Source organism: Salmo salar, chromosome 15 (genome assembly GCF_965601325.2).
Source record: "Salmo salar chromosome 15, fSalSal1, whole genome shotgun sequence".
Classification (NCBI taxonomy): Eukaryota; Metazoa; Chordata; class Actinopteri; order Salmoniformes; family Salmonidae; genus Salmo; species Salmo salar.
This window is the reverse complement of record NC_138305.1, coordinates 75191233-75212279: the sequence shown is the minus strand read 5'-3', so window position 1 is coordinate 75212279 and position 21047 is coordinate 75191233. Positions and strand designations below refer to the sequence as shown.

At 41.6% G+C, this 21047-nt stretch overlaps 1 protein-coding gene across 1 annotated transcript in view; it reads left to right on the top strand.

The window, feature by feature from the left end:
- The first annotated feature begins 1026 nt into the window (after positions 1 to 1026).
- espn (espin) overlaps positions 1027 to 21047 on the top strand; it is a 99793-nt gene continuing 79772 nt past the window's right edge. The window contains exons 1-2 of the mRNA XM_045696094.2: positions 1027 to 1959; positions 15890 to 16083. Of these exons, the coding sequence (XP_045552050.2) occupies positions 1666 to 1959; positions 15890 to 16083 (488 nt within the window). The 5' untranslated portion in view covers positions 1027 to 1665. The remainder of the gene's footprint in view (positions 1960 to 15889; positions 16084 to 21047) is intronic.

Genomic DNA, 21047 nt, shown 5'->3' with positions numbered 1-21047 from the left:
CCCCCCCGTCCCCCCCGGGATTTCCGCCCCTGGTTTTCATGTTATCTAGAGCGTTGGCGACAATAACTGCAGCTGGCAATAATTTAATTACGCTGTTTTGCCAACGTTTACTGACACCGGCCAGTATTCAACGGGTGTTGAGCGTTCGTAAATTCCTCAGTTATTCTGCGCTCTGGCACACTCAGACGAGTGCTCTGAAAATGGAGTAGATAGCCAGAGCGAATTTACCAACGCACCCGTAATGACTAAATCATTATGCAATTATAAAGCAATTTCCAAAGTACTATGTAACAACAATGTTGCTATTGTAATACTCGCAAAGTTACTACACATATATAAGAACTTCATGTCAAGTGCTCCTATATTACCTTATGTCTCACTTATGAATATATATTTTTTTGTCATGTTGAAGCTGTAAAAGTGGTCTACTCTAAGGTTGAGGTGATTCCATTACCCTCGTGTATTTAATTAGGCTATAGGACATACAAATAATTATTTCTAAGAGCCCTCCAAACCATGTCCTTATGAACATATATTTAGACTAATTCAACTAACTTTTGTAGTTGTTGGTTCTTCATCAAATATTTGGCAGCCATCAAATAAATATTTGTTTGTTTTTAAATAACTAAATTCAAATAGCTTCAAATACTATTTGGTTTTCTGAGAGGTGTTCAAAATACTTTCAAATATAATTTGGTTTTCCCGAGACCTGAATTTGAATATCAAAGAAAATAGTTGCATTTTAGTTGAAACTATATAAACAAATTCGGCTACCTCAAGTATTTGGAATGTTGGTATGGTCAGCTCTCCTCCTGGAGATCAGCTGCAAGTTTTTGCTCCAAACCTTCTCTAACACACCTGATTCTGCTCATCAAGGTGCTGATGAATATCCCATTAGTAGCAAAAGCCTGCACCATCATCAGCATAGCTCTCAGGGAGGGTTGGCCACCACTGACGTAGGCTACTGTCCCTTTAACTACTGAGACGATTTCAAGCAACGAACATACTACTGGAGTGATCCTCCCCCCTATGGATTATTTATCAAGTGGTAAGTCCCATGTCGCGATTTGCGGCAATTGTGGATACGGGATCCAAGACAGCCGCCCGGAATTATATTCTTAATGTCCTACAACTCCGATAACGTTATCATAACAGAGAAATGATGAAGAAAGAAGTCGATATGAAGACCAAAGAATATCTCTGCAACAGGTGTTTGAGCTATGCGTGTTGAGGCAGAGGAGAACAAGCTAGTCAGCCATCAGGTCAACTTTATCGTTGTGCGCAATTATAGGTTACCAGTATGCATGAATTATGTTAACTTTATTAACTCAATTACTAAAATGACTCGTAATTTGACAATTCTGTTGATATTATGTAAAACAACATTTGTTTTTGATAAGTAAAATGAACAAATACATGCTCATTGAAAGACACCTGTCCAAAGAAAGTCTTTTTTTCTCTCACTTGGATGATGTATGCAGATCTCTGTCAATTCAACGAGATATGCTTCTAAATAGTGGACACACATTTGTTATCTTACTGTAATGATCACAGGACTGAAATTATATTGGTATCTACGAAGAAAATTGTTCAAGAGTTAAATAGAGGTTAAACCTCATCTAGATGCTGCGTTTATAAATACGGAGGAGTTGTCTAGACGCAGTTATGGTGGTGGAGAGGACACTGCTTGCCGCAAGGCAGGGGGATGTACAAACTCTGAAAGTGCAATTAGCGGAGAAAGTACTGAACAGCGACGTAAAGGACCTTCTCGGAGCCTCACCTGTCCACCATGCCGCCCGTGCTGGAAAACTGACTTGCCTACGTTTCCTTGTGGAAGAAGCGGGTTTACCGGGCAACAGTTTGGCGAATAATGGCGCCAGCCCCGCACACGACGCTGCTGCCACTGGTAACCTGGCCTGCTTACAGTGGCTATTAACTCAAGGTGGATGTCGTACTGCGGTGAGTGGCGTTATTTTCTTGCTACATAGCCTACAGTAGGCCTACATTGCTTTTTAAAAAGGCTAATAGTTCCATAATACAGCCAACATCATTCATCACATAGACCTCTTGTTATCATTTTAAGACCAGTCAGAGCTCAGAGGTCTATAGGACAACTTCTAGAGCAGCAAGGTCGAGGCCTGCAGTTACTTGCATTTCCAATCCATTAGTCCTGTAGCCTAGACCTGAAAAACACAAATTAGGTCTATTGTTTCCCAAGAGTAGTCATCTTGGACTAGGCCCGAGCCTCTTAGGTCAGTATTTGCTTGACTGTCAAATGGAGCATTTCGCCACATTTACAGCCTGGAAATTACATTCATCACTTCTTCACACCACTTCAGCATAACACAATTAGTCACTCAGACAGTTCATTGACCTTTATTGTAGGCCTAAGAGGATAACCCTTGTCTCTAGTACCCCCAATGATGTATGTATAGGCCTACACTGGATGACTGATAGGGGGCGCTGTGTTGAAGCCATCTGCCTAAGAGGATAACCCTTGTCTCTAGTACCCCTCAATGATGTATGTACAGGCCTACACTAGATGACTGATAGGGGGCGCTGTGTTGAATCCATCTTGCATCATCTTGGCACTCCCACACCATTGTAAAAAATATTTTGCATTTTATTAATATCTACATTCGTTTTTGCCGCAATTATTCTATTGCAGACAACTTAATGCATACTTTTACATTATATTATGCAAGCTAAACATACAAATAAAACATAAAAAATATTAAACATTTTCATTAAAGTATCATTTTTAGAGAATACTAATAAAATAATTATATACATGCAGTTTTGTCCTTGAAACATTTATTTAAAATACTGTAGAATTCCATTAATTCCTATGGAGGACTGCTCCTACTGGGGTGTACCAATATGACCGACCAGTGGCTTCAAAGCCTCTCAATGGTCAATACATAGCATCAGAAATCCAGAGTTTATATACTGTACATCAGTGACTGCACCACTTTTCTTTAGGCTTGTGCAGGTTTTTGTCTCAATGAACAAACATGGCCAGGATACTTGTGCTACTGAAAAAAGGGCTAAAGGCACACCTGTTGCCATTCAGAATACCTGAGACTGTTATTAGTTATTACTCTGTAATTATCATCAATACCCTTTCTAAGGGAAGTGTATCATTACTCACCACAGCAGGCAGTCAGTCCAGTGTACTAAGTTCTATACAACAATGTCAGCTATGCTGGACTAATTTGATATGATTTTTACAACAGCTTGAGAAACAAATTCACCTAGACCCCAGGTCCTCATGCTGACTGTGTAGGGACTGGACCATTTGACAAAATGTGGGGAAAAAGTCATTTTGGTAAAAGCGCATTGATTTCCATACACAAACTTAACTCTGTTTACCCAATGGCTCAGGTTACATAAATGTTTGGCCTCACTTCAGCATTCTGGGAAATATAAATGAAAAAAGAATGAATGTAATATTATTGTGTAAAACTGATTTTTATAGGGTGTAAAAGACATTCACTTTCCACCCTCTATATTAATAACAAGAAGTCTGACTTGTCCACATAAAACAGCGTTTCCACCCTCTATGTTAATAACAAGAAGTCTGACTTGTCCACATAAAACAGCGTTTCCACCCTCTATGTTAATAACAAGAAGTCTGACTTGTCCACATAAAACAGCATTTGAACCCAATAATACATATTGGTCATTTCACACTTGAGTCAGTAGAGACATTGGTTACAAGATTTGACAAAATCCTTCTCGGTCAAAGAGTCACAAGGATGTATTCAGCTCTAATCATTATATCTATTAGCAGTAGAGTAGTGGTGTGCACCAATATTGATAATTCGATACTAATCATACGTCCCTGAATATTAATTTACAACACATACTATACTGTCACACACCCACACTGTGGATCAAACTTCAGGATTCATTGAAATATTTGAGGACAAGACATTTGACTTATGAATAACTGAATGGTATTGAGTACACCATTAGTCCAATATCACCTAAACACATGTCTGAAAGTAAACTATATAATGTACCTAATCACAGGAGGTTGGTGGCACCTTAATTGGGGAGGATGGGCTCGTGGTAATTGCTGGAGTGTTATTAGTGGAATTGTATCAAATACATCAAACACATGGTTTCCATTTATTTGACGCCATTCCGTAGGCTCCGTTCCAGCCATTATTATGAGCCATCCTCCCCTCCACTGCTTCTTGTTTTGAAATGTAACCAGTGAAATAGTTTGTTTTGGCTCAGTCTAGAAGCATCTGGTAGCTGTGTTATTTCATTTGTGTACTTGAAGAGTGTTAAATCTGTACATGTGATGAAACCCTATATAGAGCACATTCAAATGGGATTACAAGTTTGGAAAGCGGTACGCCCCGATGACATTGTCCGCACAATTAATTAGGTTAATGACTTATCTTTCGATAACTCTATTCGCCATGTTCCAATCACTTAGTCTGGGCTGGGACCGAAAGACACTGGCATTCACACTGCTTTGTTCACTGACCGATTCAGCAAAAATGCGGTCGTAACAATGAGGAATCGATCGGTAGATAAAAGGTGCTCTAAGTTGACCCATTTTGCATACCCCACCATACCAGGAGACATCCATTTCTTCATCATTAGAAAAGATAAATGGTTGAGTTTGATATAATTTAAAAGCTTACAAACAGTGTTGTCAAACAATTTTATTACTTGGAATTTTTTTGAAATAAAAATTGTCCTTTTGAAACCTTTAACGGGAAAACTCAGATTTTTTTTTCATAAGCATATGTTGTAGCTTAGACCTTATTAAGCATCAGCTGAGGTTTTTGTGTCGTGCATTCCATGGCTTGAGACAACATTCTCTTGACTATAGGGTGGGTGTCATTTCAATCGTAGAAATCGAATTCATAGAATGGACCTATCCCTTCAGAACCCTGCAATTTGTTGGTACACGATTGAAATGTAAATTCAATTGAAATTGAAACTTCTAAATACTACCACAAGGATGACCGCTGATAAACTCACGTCGAATGTCAACTTAAATCATGTCTATTCTAATAAACTCAGCAAAAAAAGAAACGTCCCTTTTTCAGGACCCTGTCTTTCAAAGATAATTCGTAAAAACCAAATAACTTCACAGATCTTTATTGTAAAGGGTTTAAACACTGTTTCCCATGCTTGTTCAATGAACCATAAACAATTAATGAACATGCACCTGTGGAACGGTCGTTAAGACACTAACAGCTTACAGACGGTAGGCAATTAAGGTCACAGTTATGAAAACTTAGGACACTAAAGAGGCCTTTCTACTGACTGAAAAACACCAAAGGAAAGATGCCCAGGGTCCCTGCTCATCTGCGTGAACGTGTCTTAGGCATGCTGCAAGGAGGCATGAGGACTGCAGATGTGGCCAGGGCAATAAATTGCAATGTCCGTACTGTGAAACGCCTAAGACAGCACTACAGGGAGACAGGACGGACAGCTGATCGTCCTCGCAGTGGCAGACCATGTGTAACAACACCTGCAAAACTACATCTGAACATCACACCTGCAGGACAGGTACAGGATGGCAACAACAACTGCCCGAGTTACACCAGGAACGCACAATCCCTCCATCAGTGCTCAGACTGTCTGCAATAGGCTGAGAGAGGCTGGACTGAGGGCTTGTAGGCCTGTTGTAAGGTAATTCCTCACCAGACATCACCGGCAACAACGTCACCTATGGGCACAAACCCACCGTCGCTGGACCAGACAGGACTGGCAAAAAGTGCTCTTCACTGACGAGTCGTGGTGTTGTCTCACCATGGGTGATGGTCGGATTCGTGTTCATCGTCAAAGGAATGAGCGTTACACCGAGGCCAGTACTCTGGAGCGGGATCGATTTGGAGGTGGAGGGTCTGTGTTTGACAGCATCATCGCACTGAGCTTGTTGTCATTGCAGGCAATCTCAACGCTGTGCATTACAGGGAAGACATCCTCCTCCCTCATGTGGTACCCTTCCTGCAGGCTCATCCTGACATGACCCTCCAGTATGACAATGCCACCAGGCATACTGCTCGTTCAGTGTGTGATTTCCTGCAAGACAGGAATGTCAGTGTTCTGCCATGGCCAGCGCAGAGCCCGGATCTCAATCCCATTGAGCACATCTGGGACCTGTTGGATCGGAGGGTGAGGGCTAGGGCCATTCCCCCCAGAAATGTCCGGGAACTTACAGGTGCCTTGGTGGAAGAGTGGGGTAACATCTCACAGCAAGAACTGGCATTTCTGGTGCGGTCCATGAGGAGGAGATGCACTGCAGTACTTAATGCAGCTGGTGGCCACACCAGATACTGACTGTTACTTTTGATTTTGACCCCCCCTTTGTTCAGGGACACATTATTCAATTTCTGCTAGTCACATGTCTGTGGAACTTGTTCAGTTTATGTCTCAGTTGTGGAATCTTGTTATGTTCATACAAATATTTACACATGTTAAGTTTGCTGAAAATAAACCCAGTTGACAGTGAGAGGACGTTTCTTTTTTTGCTGAGTTGATCTATCTTTCTATGATTTCAATAGGTTTCCTATGAAGGATTTACAGTATACTTTAAAACAATGGATATCCCCATTCTAGTCAACATTCTCTGATGTGTGGACCTCCAACCATTTCAATTGTATTCCCATTTTAGTACATTTATCAGCCAAAACGTGACACCCACCCTTTATTCAAGAGCTGTCTCTACCCGATAGCGTCACAACACAAAAACCTTAGATGATGTATAATAGGGTCTAAGCTACAACGTATGCTAATATGGAGAAAAAAACTGACGTTTACACGTTTTTCGATACTTGACATTAAAGGTAAAACAAAAAGAAAAATCACCAGAAATGATAAAATAGTTTGACAACCCTGTTTGTAAGCTTTTAAATGATATCAATCTCAACCGTTTTCTCTTTTCCAGTGATGAAGACATGGATGTCTCATGGTATGGTGGGGTATATAAAGTGGGTCAACTTTGAGCATCTTTGTATGTTTTGGCATTCAGTTCCAAAAAGTCACTTTCTAAGTACTTCTGAAATAGGCAAATATGTATGGAAGGTTTCGCTCAAATCAAAAGGAGTCCTGTCAAAAAGTGATTGAATTCAAATGGATTTACCCAGTAGTGAATTTGCATAAACGTTTCAAAAGGTCTGAAAGGAAAGATGGAGCGTCTCTCTCTCTCTTTCCTCTGGCTGTTCTCCCATACATGTCCCAGGCTTTAGAGAGAGGGTACATGGAAAAGAGGGATGACTGACTTGTTATAGGGCAATTCCATGGTAATGCGGAGACGCCGATTTTTCACTTTACATATATGCCAAACAAAAACCATTGATTTCAAAGTTTAACACACCACACAACTCAATGCACAAATACTACTTTTAACAATTTTCACTGAACATTTTACAGAAACATGCACTGGAAGAACTGTGCAGATGCAAAACACCCTTGGGGGGATGGAGTGAGAGTCAGGAGTTGGAAGGAAATTCTTCAAAGGAAGGGGAGTGCCTGCTGGTCAGGGAAAGAAAGCTGGTGCTGAGTTCTTTTTTTGTGCTTTGGTTTTGAACAGTGTGAGATAGAGAGGAGCTGAGAGAGATAGAGGCTGAGAGAGACAGGGGCTAAGAGAGGGGCTGGGAGAGCACAAGAGAAAGAGGCTGGGAGAGCACGAGAGAAAGAGGCTGAGAGGGCACGAGAGAAAGAGGCTGAGAGAGAACGAGAGAAAGAGGCTGAGAGAGCACGAGAGAAAGAGGCTGAGAGAGAATGAGAGAAAGAGGCTGAGAGAGCACGAGAGAAAGAAGCTGAGAGCACGAGAGAAAGAGGCTGGGAGAGCACGAGAGAAAGAGGCTGGGAGAGCACGAGAGAAAGAGCCTGAGAGAGAACGAGAGAAAGAGGCTGGGAGAGCACGAGAGAAAGAGCCTGAGAGAGAACGAGAGAAAGAGGCTGGGAGAGCACGAGCGGCTGGGAGAACGCGACAAACTGGGAGTGGGGGAGAGAGGGGCTGGGAGTGGGGGAGAGAGAGGGAAAGAGAGAGGCTGAGTGAGAGGGAAAGAGACAGAGGCTGGGAGAGAGGGGAAGAGAGAGAGGCAAGAGAGAGAGGAAAGAGAGAGAGGCTGGGAGAGAGAGGCTGAGGGAGGGGGAGAGAGAGAGAGAGGTGGGGGGGCTTCATAGTTGGCATGCAGTGATTTAAAACATGTGACACCTTTTTATTACAACACATACTGGGCACTGGCATTTGCTCCGAATGAAGATTCAACAATGTCTGCAGAAAGAATGGGGTGTCAGCTATGACATGACACATTGACTTTGAAAAAATATTTTTGGGTTATTGAACTACACTAAGTGAAGTGGATTTTTAGCCAGTAACGGAATTCCATCATGGGTCCCTGATCTGTACTACACAGAAATTAATATCAAATTTCAAATTTATTTTTATATAGCCCTTCGTACATCAGCTGATATTCTCAAAGTGCTGTACAGAAACCCAGCCTAAAACCCCAAACAGCAAGCAAAGCATGTGAAAGAAGCACGGTGGCTAGGAAAAACTCCCTAGGAAAAACTCCCTAGAAAGGCCAAAAACCTAGGAAGAAACCTAGAGAGGAACCAGGCTATGAGGGGTGGCCAGTCCTCTTCTGGCTGTGCAGGGTGGATATTATAACAGAACATGGTCAAAATGTTAAAATGTTAAAATGTTCATAAATGACCAGCATGGTCAAATAATAATAATCATAGTAGTTGTCGAGGGTGCAACAAGCACGTCCGGTGAACAGGTCAGGGTTCCATAGCCGCAGGCAGAACAGTTGAAACTGGAGCAGCAGCACGGCCAGGTGGACTGGGGACAGCAAGGAGTCATCATACCAGGTAGTCCTGAGGCATGGTCCTAGGGCTCAGGTCCTCCGAGAGAAAGACAGAAAGAGAGAAAGAGAGAATTAGAGAGAGCATATTTAAATACACACAGGACACCGGATAAGACAAGAGAAATACTCCAGATGTAACAGACTGACCCTAGCCCCCCGACACATAAACTACTGCAGCATAAATACTGGAGGCTGAGACAGGAGGGATCAGAAGACACTGTGGCCCCATCCGATGATACCCCCGGACAGGGCCAAACAGGCAGGATATAACCCCACCCACTTTGCCAAAGCACAGCCCCCACACCACTAGAGGGATGTCTCCAACCACCAACTTACCGTCCTAAGACAAGGCCGAGTATAGCCCACAGCGATCTCCGCCATGGCACAACCCAAGGGGGGGGGCCAACCCAGACAGGAAGACCACGTCAGTGACTCAACCCACTCAAGTGACGCACCCCTCCCATGGACGGCATGGAAGAACACCAGTAGGCCAGTGACTCAGCCTCTGTAAAAGGGTTAGAGGCAGAGAATCCCAGTGGAAAGAGGGGAACCGGCAAGGCAGAGACAGCAAGGGCGGTTCGTTGCTCCAGCCTTTCCGTTCATCTTCACACTCCTGGGCAAGACTATACTTAATCATAGGACCTACTGAAGAGATAAGTCTTCAGTAAAGACTTAAAGGTTGAGACTGAGTCTGCGTCTCTCACATTGGTAGGCAGACCATTCCATAAAAATGGAGCTCTATAGGAGAAAGCCCTACCTCCAGCCGTTTGCTTAGAAATTCTAGGGACAATTAGGAGGCCTGCGTCTTGTGACCGTAGCGTACGTGTAGGTATGTACGGCAGGACCAAATCGGAAAGATAGGTAGGAGCAAGCCCATGTAATGCTTTGTAGGTTAGCAGTAAAACCTTGAAATCAGCCCTTGCCTTAACAGGAAGCCAGTGTAGGGAGGCTAACACTGGAGTAATATGATCAAATTTTTTGGTTCTAGTCAGGATTCTAGCAGCCGTATTTAGCACTAACTGAAGTTTATTTAGTGCTTTATCCGGGTAGCCGGAAAGTAGAGCATTGCAGTAGTCCAGCCTAGAAGTAACAAAAGCATGGATTAATTTTTCTGCGTCATTTTTGGACAGAAAATTTCTGATTTTTGCAATGTTACGTAGATGGAAAAAAGCTGTCCTTGAAACAGTCTTGATATGTTCTTCAAAAGAGAGATCAGGGTCCAGAGTAACGCCGAGGTCCTTCACAGTTTTATTTGAGACGACTGTACAACCATCCAGATTAATTGTCAGATTCAACAGAAGATCTCTTTGTTTCTTGGGACCTAGAACAAGCATCTCTGTTTTGTCCGAGTTTAAAAGTAGAAAGTTTGCAGCCATCCACTTCTTTATGTCTGAAACACAGGCTTCTAGCGAGGGCAATTTTGGGGCTTCACCATGTTTCATTGAAATGTACAGCTGTGTGTCGTCCGCATAGCAGTGAAATTTAACATTATGTTTTCGAATGACATCCCCAAGAGGTAAAATATATAGTGAAAACAATAGTGGTCCTAAAACGGAACCTTGAGGAACACCGAAATTTACAATTGATTTGTCAGAGGACAAACCATTCACAGAGACAAACTGATATCTTTCCGACAGATAAGATCTAAACCAGGCCAGAACTTGTCCATGTAGACCAATTTGGGTTTCCAATCTCTCCAAAAGAATGTGGTGATCGATGGTATCAAAAGCGGCACTAAGATCTAGGAGCACGAGGACAGATGCAGAGCCTCGGTCTGACGTCATTAAAAGGTCATTTACCACCTTCACAAGTGCAGTCTCAGTGCTATGATGGGGTCTAAAACCAGACTGAAGCGTTTCGTATACATTGTTTGTCTTCAGGAAGGCAGTCAGTTGCTGTGCAACAGCTTTTTCTAAAATTTTGGAGAGGAATGGAAGATTCGATATAGGCCGATAGTTTTTTATAATTTCTGGTTCAAGATTCGGCTTTTTCAAGAGAGGCTTTATTACTGCCACTTTTAGTGAGCTTGGTACACATCCGGTGGATAGAGAGCCGTTTATTATGTTCAACATAGGAGGGCCAAGCACAGGAAGCAGCTCTTTCAGTAGTTTAGTTGGAATAGGGTCCAGTATGCAGCTTGAGGGTTTGGAGGCCATGATTATTTTCATCATTGCGTCAAGAGATATAGTACTAAAACACTTTAGTATCTCCCTTGATCCTAGGTCCTGGCAGAGTTGTGCAGACTCAGGACAATGGAGCTTTGGAGGAATACCCAGATTTAAAGAGGAGTCTGTAATTTGCTTTCTAATGATCATGATCTTTTCCTCAAAGAAGTTCATAAATTTATTACTGCTGAAGTGAAAGCCATCCTCCATTTGCGAAGGCTGCTTTTTAGTTAGCTTTGCGACAGTATCAAAAAGAAATTTCGGATTGTTCTTATTTTCCTCAATTAAGTTGGAAAAATAGGATGATCGAGCAGCAGTAAGGGCTCTTCGATACTGCACGGTACTGTCTTTCCAAGCTAGTCGGAAGACTTCCAGTTTGGTGTGGCGCCATTTCCGTTCCAATTTTCTGGAAGCTTGCTTCAGAGCTCGTGTATTTTCTGTATACCAGGGAGCTAGTTTCTTATGACAGATGTTTTTAGTTTTTAGGGGTGCAACTGCATCTAGGGTATTGCGCAAGGTTAAATTGAGTTCCTCGGTTAGGTGGTTAACTGATTTTTGTCCTCTTGACGTCCTTGGGTAGGCAGAGGCAGTCTGGAAGGGCATCACGGAATCTTTGGGTTGTCTGAGAATTTATAGCACGACTTTTAATGCTCCTTGGTTGGGGTCTGAGCAGATTATTTGTTGCAATTGCAAACGTAATAAAATGGTGGTCCGATAGTCCAGGATTATGAGGAAAAACATTTAGATCCACAACATTTATTCCATGGGACAAAACTAGGTCCAGAGTATGACTGTGGCAGTGAGTAGGTCCAGAGACATGTTGGACAAAACCCACTGAGTCGATGATGGCTCCGAAAGCCTTTTGGAGTGGGTCTGTGGACTTTTCCATGTGAATGTTAAAGTCACCAAAAATTTGAATATTATCTGCTATGACTACAAGATCCGATAGGAATTCAGGGAACTCAGTGAGGAACACTGCATATGGCCCAGGAGGCCTATAAACAGTAGCTATAAAAAGTGAGTGAGTAGGCTGCATAGATTTCATGACTAGAAGCTCAAAAGACGAAAACGTCATTGTTGTTTTTTTTTTTGTAAATTGAAATTTGCTATCGTAAATGTTAGCAACACCTCCGCCTTTGCCGGATGCACGGGGGGTATGGTCACTAATGTAACCTGGGGGTGAGGCCTCATTTAACACAGTAAATTCATCAGGCTTAAGCCATGTTTCAGTCAGGCCAATCACATCAAGATTATTATCAGTGATTAGTTCATTGACTATAACTGCCTTGGAAGTGAGGGATCTAACATTAAGTAACCCAATTTTGAGATGTGAGGTATCACAATCTCTTTCAATAATGGCAGGAATGGAGGAGGTCTTTATACTAGTGAGATTGCTAAAGCGAACACCGCCATTTTTAATTTTGCCCAACCTAGATCGAGGCACAGACACGGTCTCAATGGGGAAAGCTGAGCTGACTACGCTGACTGTGCTAGTGGCAGACTCCACTAAGCTGGCAGGCTGGCTAACAGCCTGCTGCCTGGCCTGCACCCTATTTCATTGTGGAGCTAGAGGAGTTAGAGCCCTGTCTATGTTCGTAGATAAGATGAGAGCACCCCTCCAGCTAGGATGGAGTCCGTCACTCCTCAACAGGCCAGGCTTGGTCCTGTTTGTGGGTGAGTCCCAGAAAGAGGGCCAATTATCTACAAATTCTATCTTTTGGGAGGGGCAGAAAACAGTTTTCAACCAGCGATTGAGTTGTGAGACTCTGCTGTAGAGCTCATCACTCCCCCTAACTGGGAGGGGGCCAGAGACAATTAATCGATGCCGACACATCTTTCTAGCTGATTTACACGCTGAAGCTATGTTGCGCTTGGTGATAATATATCCATAATTATGCGTACCATATCCATAATTATGCGTACCATTCTCTTCATGGTGATGTATCCTCAATAGGTACACAAAGGTATAAATAGGCAATATCCTCCTTTGCATATTTGGGTATTATTCTTCACACTGGCTATTATTTTAATGAGCTCTGCTCTCCAAACAAGACCAAATTTGGTTGGTCCAGGCCAGACCAAATCTGAACCAATCATAGATGTCTATGTTTCACAAGTTTGGACAGCAAAGTACAGCTCAGTAGAGTAGAGTTTAGTATAGTACATTAGTGTACTAAACTATAGTGTGCTGTACTGTGCTCTACTATACTGAACTCTACTTTCCTTTGCTGTACTGTACTCTGCTGTACTGTACTATGCTGTACTCTAGTTTTCTTTACTGTACTCTACTCTACTCTGTGTTGTCCAAACGTGTGAACCCAACTGTGGTTTGTGACTGCTATAATTTCCCATTGTAGCATATTCAATTGCAGAAATTCCATGACAGATTTTTTCGGGAAATTGGATTGAACTAATATCAACACTTCTATTTAGTTTGAGAAATGTTACTGCCTTCTGTAAGTTTAAGAAACATTGCCTTGTGACTTAATTCCGTTAGCAAAAACCCACATAACTTGAAAATATTTTCACATTTCTCTCTCATGAAGGAGTATAATGAAAGTTCACAGAAGTAACAAGTAAAGGTAGACCAATCAATTAGTTAGTGTTTTTACTGATGTCGATGTTAACGGAATATCGCTTTTTAATCACTTAATCATTAATAAACAAAATTGACATCAGTAAAAACACTAACTAATTGATTGGTCTACCTTTACTTGTTACTTCTGTGAACTTTCATTATCCTCCCTCATGAGAGAGAAATGTGAAAATATTTTAAAGTTATGTGGGTTTTTGCTAACGGAATTAAGTCACAAGGCAATGTTTCTTAAACTTACTGAAGGCAGTAACATTTCTCAAACTAAATAGAAGTGTTGATATTAGTTGGCAGGGGTCTCTACTTCAACATTACTGTGTTTTGATGTATTTCTAATACCTTTTAAGACTTTTTCTGCTAGATGTTTTCTAAGATTCCTTTTCCATCTGTTAGACCAGAAAGCCTTTGCTTATTCCTAATTTGTAGGATGTTAAATGGTAAAAAAAAAAATATATATATGCCTTAATTAATAAAAAAATCGAAATACTCTTAGCTTTCATTTGACATGCTCCTATAAACTTCACATGTTGGTGCTCATGGGTCCTTTTACATGGAAATGACCTTTATGCCATCAGTCTTACTAATGCTATGCAAATCACCTCTTGAATAAGCTCAGCTAAACCCTCATGACAGACCGTCCAACAACATATTATGGGGTTAAATGAGCGGTTACTCCCCCCAAACCAATGGAATGTCTACTACTACTACTAGTACTACTACTTTGTCCTTTCAGTATTTTTCTGTTCAATAAATTAGTGCTATAAAAAGGAATAGACTAATAAGTGCTCCCTTCATTACCGCCACATACACTGAGTGTACAAAGCATTAGGTACACCTGTTCTTTCCATGACTGATCAGGTGAAAGCTATGATCCCTTATTGATGTCACTTGTTAAATGAGTTCCCGAGGGGTGCAGCGGTCTAAGGCACTGCATCTCAGTGCTAGAGGCGTCACTACAGACCCTGGTTCGATTCCAAGCTGTATCACAACCGGCCGTGATTGGGAATCCCATAGGGCGGCGCACAATTGGCCCAGCGTTGTCCGGGCTAGGTTTGGCCGTGGTAGGCCGTCATCGTAAATAATAATTTGTTCTTAACTGACTTGCCTAGTTAAATAAAGGTAAAATATTTGTTTTTATTAAATCCACTTCAATCAGTGTAGATGCAGGGGAGGAGACAGGTTAAAGAAGGAATTTTTTTTCTTCTGTTCTGAAGGCAAAAGGGGGTGCAACTCAATATTAGGAAGGTGTTCCTAATGTTTTGTACACTCAGTCTACGTTCACCATTCACTGCTAGGCTTGAGTGGCTGGCTGACCATACAACCACAACAGAGTGTAAGTGATTGGCTGACATTTGTATTTGCTCTCTCTTCCCATTAGTAATGTAATCTAGATGAGGATTGACACAGTGGGGGCTCCTTGTTGGTTTCCACACGATGTCAATGGGTCACTGACATCGCTTCAGAGCATCCTTGACACACACCGCTTGTTTTGTGAAAGTGGTTTCTGGTGCAAACACTTGATACCCGAATCAGATAATAGATTAACGTCTATTAAAGTATTCATCAGGGTTACCCTACACTGAGTGTACAAAACAATAGGGACACCTTCCTAATATTGAGTTGCACCCCCTTTTGCCCTCAGAACAGCCTTAATTCGTCAGGGCATGGACTCTACAAGGTGTCAGAAGCGTTCCACAGGGATGCTGGCCCATATTGACTCCAATGCTTCCCACAGTTGTGTCAAGTTGGCTGGATGTCCTTTTTGTGTCGGATCATTCTTGATACACACGGAAAACTGTTGAGTGTGAAAAACCCAGCAACGTTGCAGTTCTTGACACTCAAACCGGTGTGCCTAGCACCTACAACCATACCATTCAAAGGCACTTAAATCACCCTCTGAATGGCACACATACATAATCCACGTCTCAATTGTCTCAAGGCTTAAAAATCCTTCTTTAACCAGTCTCCTCCCCTTTATCTACACTGATTTGAAGTGGATTTAACAAGTGACAATAAGGGATCATAGTTTTAACCTGGATTCACCTGGTCAGTCGGTCATGGAAAGAGCAGGTACACTCAGTGTATATCTCTTCAACGATAGTTTCATATTCATTTTTCAATCACTTGTGTCTACTCCTTAAAGATATCTTGAATGCAGAGCATACTGATGATCAATGTCATCTTTGTGATTCAAGACCACGCAGGATGTTACCATTTAAATGAATCAGCATTAAGTCTTGAAACCTGACTTTGATATTTCCTGTGTCTTTCCTCTTTCGCAGGACCGGGATAGTTCTGGAGCCACCGTTCTCCACCTCGCCTCCCGGTTCAGCCATCACGAGATCACAGATTGGCTGCTGAAGAGCGGGGAAGCGGACACCGGGGCGTCCACAGACACTGGGGCCCTGCCTGTCCACTATGCTGCTGCCAAGGGAGACCTGCCCTCCCTCCGTCTCCTGTTGGGACACAGCCCAAAGTAAGAGCGCCAATGCTAACGCTAAGCCAACCCACTTACTAGCCATTATCCATATACTATCCACGCTAGGGCTGTGACAAATTGACAGTTTTGCTTAACGTTTAAACTTCCGATTTAAAAAAAAAATAGTTTTGCCGTTAAAATTATAAGAAAAAAATCATACAATTCCAGACAGTAGAATTCCAGACAGTAGAATTCTGCTCCGGTGTAAAATGTTCTGTATTCTTTCCCTAACAACATGGTATGGTAGCTAGATGTGTTTTATTTCTACTAAATGGCTAGGTAAGTCACGGTATTTAACAAACTTTAAAGTACTTAGGAGAGAGTGGTCTGCACGCAGGCAGCAGTCAAGCAGGCTGCGTGCAGCAGCTCGAGATTATTTGATTGACAGTTCTGGTTGAAAAGTGATGGATTTGAGTCTGGCTTCAGAAGTGGCATTCCTTTACAGACAATAAAAATGTCAGTTCATATCACCAGAGAAGTTTTCGTGTCAGCATTTAAAAAAAAACATAGTGTAGCCTACCCTAACAGACAGACAAACAAACATGCCGTAGTGGAGGATGCTTTCAAAGGGTCACATTCCATTATGTCTGAAAAGCGTAGTCAATACAGGCTACGGGTAGCCATTTGTAATTTCATATGAGGCAAAAACGAAGAGTAGGCTAGCCACAAGACTTGCCTGATGACATCGGTGCAACAGACCGAAGACTGAACACACGCTTGCATCATTAGCAAAGACACAGAGCAGGCAGGCCAGCATGAGGGAGTGAGCGGCAGAAGGCAAAAGGCAGAAGCCTGCTCATATGTTTTGGTAATTTGCATCTCGCAATGTCTTGTCTTGCATGCCTTGCAAATTCACCAAGTAGCTTAAAGTTCACCTCTTCCTCTGGTTTTATTTGAATTACACAACTTCCCCAGGCCTTTATAGCCTATCGGCTGTAACACGGAAAATAATTTGTTTTGTGTTAACTGAACTGTGATTTTAATTAGGGATTTTTCTTAACGTAAAGGATCCCAACTTCATTTAAATGTTTTAACGTTTAAACGTTCACACCACTAATCCACACACAGGGTTTATGTAGCTAACCCTGACAGGATTTTGGGATGTTTGAGTGCTATTTATTTATTATTTTACTGTGATTTGATCGTAACTAACGTTTAAAGTTAACCCAAATAGGAGTCCCAACCTCAATCACCCTAACCATTGTGCCAAGCATTACTTCACAACCCAATATTTGTCCTTGTGTTAACACTTTCCCTGCTCCTAACTCTCACCTCTACTATGAACTTTTTCCTAAGGCTCAACTTAACACTCACAACTAACACTACCTAGACAATAAGGGCCCGTTCAGATTCACTAGACTTGTTACCAGCGGCAGTCTCGTCAACCACCAGATAAAAAAAATTGTGTTGACATTAGCTACACTTACCGTGGCTTCGGCAACACTACTGAAGACACTGATAACTGCAAGCTACGTGGTACACAATCTTTTCAAGCCATTTTGGGCCGTGCTATATGATGGCCGTAGTTTTCAGCACGTATACAGGTGCACACAGCGTCAAACGAGCCGAGCACTTGCTCAAGTCCGGACGGTGGAATCTATTTTCAACATTACCTGTTACTGTTTCTTCAGGGAGTAACAAAGATGAAGTAATGTCATCGCTGAATTCACGTTATGTTTGCTATTTCATGCAGCCACCGAATAGAAAGCCACCGAATACAATTCACACACGTCATGCATATCAATATATTTAGGCATGATCATTGATCATACTGACCTGAAGTATTGGTTAGCATCAGTCACAGAAAAGGGATGGGGAAAGGGTAGGCTAGACTCAGTTAATCTGATTTTGTTCATCAAACGCAAATCATTAATCTCTGATTGACAGTATACAGGTATTATTGCATGTTTACTAACCAATCACAGTGAAATTAGATACAATTTAGTCATGATCAGTTTCATATATTTCATTCAGTTAAGTTTTTAGATTGGCTTGATAGCGGCGTTGATGTTGTTGGTTGGCTAGCAAGCAAAACTTGACGTTACATATCATTCACTTTTGCGCAAACTTGCCCAGCCACTTGGTAGCTAGCTATCGTTAGTTCAAATAAAGCAAAATGATGTACTAGTATGAAATTGCAATTGTAAACTATAAAGTATAAACCCACCATAATGATGTCGGTGAAGAAGTTATGAGTGAGGTCATTCATCAGACAGTCCTTGCACTTAGAATCCCACTGCCATCTTGACGTATAGCACTGCCCACTTCGTGAAATGGCATGAAATAGTGTGTCTACCTGCACACCTCTAGTACTGTAAATCTCACAGTAGACAGTTTGGAAGAATTCTATAAGAACAGCATCTTAACCATTAAAAACTTCAATAATACAACATGAAATACAGATACACCAATTCACAAGCATGTGCAGACATTTTAAGATTGTTTATTTTTCCATTTGCAAACTCAAATTACAGAACGAGTCAGACACAGCTAGCTAGGTAACAACATTATGACTAGTTTACCACTAGGGATGCACAATATATCGGTGAACATATCGGAATCCGACGATATTAGCTAAAAATGGCAACATCGGTATCATCCGATGTCTAGTTTAACGCCCCGATGTGCAAAACCGATGTCAAAGCTGACGTGCATACCTATATAGCGTAGGTACATGACATAATGATGCCACGTAAGATTTTGCGCTATACGTGCAACACAGCATTCCTAACCTAGCCCACAATGTCTGCTGTGTGGATTGAGCAGTCATTTGAAAGAGTAACAAAATTTCAGCGAGACAACTCAAAGGCGAAATCCATTAAAGCCAAGATAATGGAATTCATTGCCCTTGACAATCAACCGTTCTCTGTCGTGGGTGATGTTAGCTTTTGCCGACTGGTCGAGCACCAGTACACACTACCAAGTGCGCTGTTTTCCAGACGTTGCCCTCCCGGAGTTACACAGTAATGGTGTCACTGCTATTAGCTTCACAACATACATTTGGTTCTTTGCGTGTCAAAAAAGATACAGTGGCACTGTCAGAGCTGTACAAAAAAGTCTGTAAACATGTAAACACCGGCCATGAATGATGTGTTTACAATACCGCATTGGTAATTAAGCATAATTTGTTCGACCGCAACTTCTGGGCAGTGGTGGTTCTAGACCATTTCAACTGGGGGGGCCAAGCTGGGGCCAGTTGTACTGTTAAGAGGGGCCAGTTACATTAGACGTTATTGTTGTCATGTCGTTTTCTTCACTGCATTGCAGGCATTAGCAGGCAAAAGACCATGTTCCGCGTTGCCACTGTCTAATAACGGATGGAAAAAAGAACGATAGCAAAAATTAGTTATGTAATTATTATTTTATACTCCACATTTAGGGGGGCCACAAATGCAAATCAATTTATAACATTTTTGACATGCGTTTTTCTGGATTTTTTGTTGTTATTCTGTCGCTCACTGTTCAAATAAACCTACCATTAAAATTATAGACTGATCATTTCTTTGTCAGTGGGCAAACGTACAAAATCAGCAGGGGATCAAATACCTTTTTCCCTCACTGTATCTATAAAGTTAGCTAGCTAACTATAGCTACTGAAACAGATGTTGTGTTATTTGACACGTCAAATAGTGTTATTTGATGTGTATCTTTTGACACACAAAGACCCAAATGGCGTTCCATAGAAATCCTGGTTGAGAATGAAACGACTGAACAAATGAACAACGAAACAGCACAGCAAGTAAGTGAAAGAAATAGGTTTCGATTATGTTTTACTGGTAAGGGGGACATAGGTAAATACCAACAAAATTACTTTTTGGTCAGTGTGGTGTGTGTGTGTGTGTGTGTGTGTGTGTGTGTGTGTGTGTGTGTGTGTGTGTGTGTGTGTGTGTGTGTGTGTGTGTGTGTGTGTGTGTGTTTAACCTTTATTTAACTAGGCAAGTCAGTTAAGAACAAATTCTTATTTACAATGACGACCCGGATGACGCTGGGCCAATTGTGTGCTGCACTATGGGACTCCCAATCACAGCCGGATGTGATACAGCCTGGATTCGAACCAGGGACTGTAGTGAAGCCTCTTGCACTGAGATGCAGTGCCTTAGACCGCTGCGTACATTTGTGTGTTAACTATTTAACTACTAGAATGCTTAAAAGGCAGCTAAAATTGTAAATATTGGTTATCGGTATCAGAGTTTTTTTGGCAAGGAAAATATTGGATATCGGTATTGGCCAAAAATGTAATATCGGTGCATCACTAGGTACCACCAAGTCTAGTTACAGTATATACATTTTTTTACTACAGCTCTCAAATACAGAAGTGCATAAACATTATCATACAGTATCATATGCATTATACAGACCTCGGTAGCAAGCTAAACAAATAATGTAGGCTATTCATCACATAATGGAATAATGTTGCTAGCTAGCTAAACCAGTCATCTAGATTATATTACAATTTAAGCTAATTACCTCCAAAACAAACCAGGCATTGTTTTATCCTATAGTGCAAATCATTCATGTTAGCATCATTAAATGGGATGTAGCTAAGCAACTTGCGCCTGAAGACATCAGCTATTAGCTAATTCAAAGTCTAAGGAGTTGTCTCACTCATTGAGCTATAATGTTAGCACTCGGACGCCAGGTTTTTTTCTGGATCAAAAAGGGGCTTAGGTGGTTGTGGCAGTGAGAGTGGCAGGGGGTGGGGCAATGGGCGCTATCGGTGGGGCAGAATTTAGAATTTCAGAGCCAATTTTCCTGCAATTCTAAGAATTGTTCAATGGAGCCGAGATAACTGCAAAAATGTAAGTTAATTTCCTGCAATTCTACACATTTTGCCATGGAGCTTAGAGAACATCTAGCAGTTTTAAAAATCATTTCCTGCACTTCTATGCATTTTGCAATGCCCAATGCTGTTCTTTTGCTCAAACAAAAATCAATACTGTTTAAATGAATTGTTTTTGGAA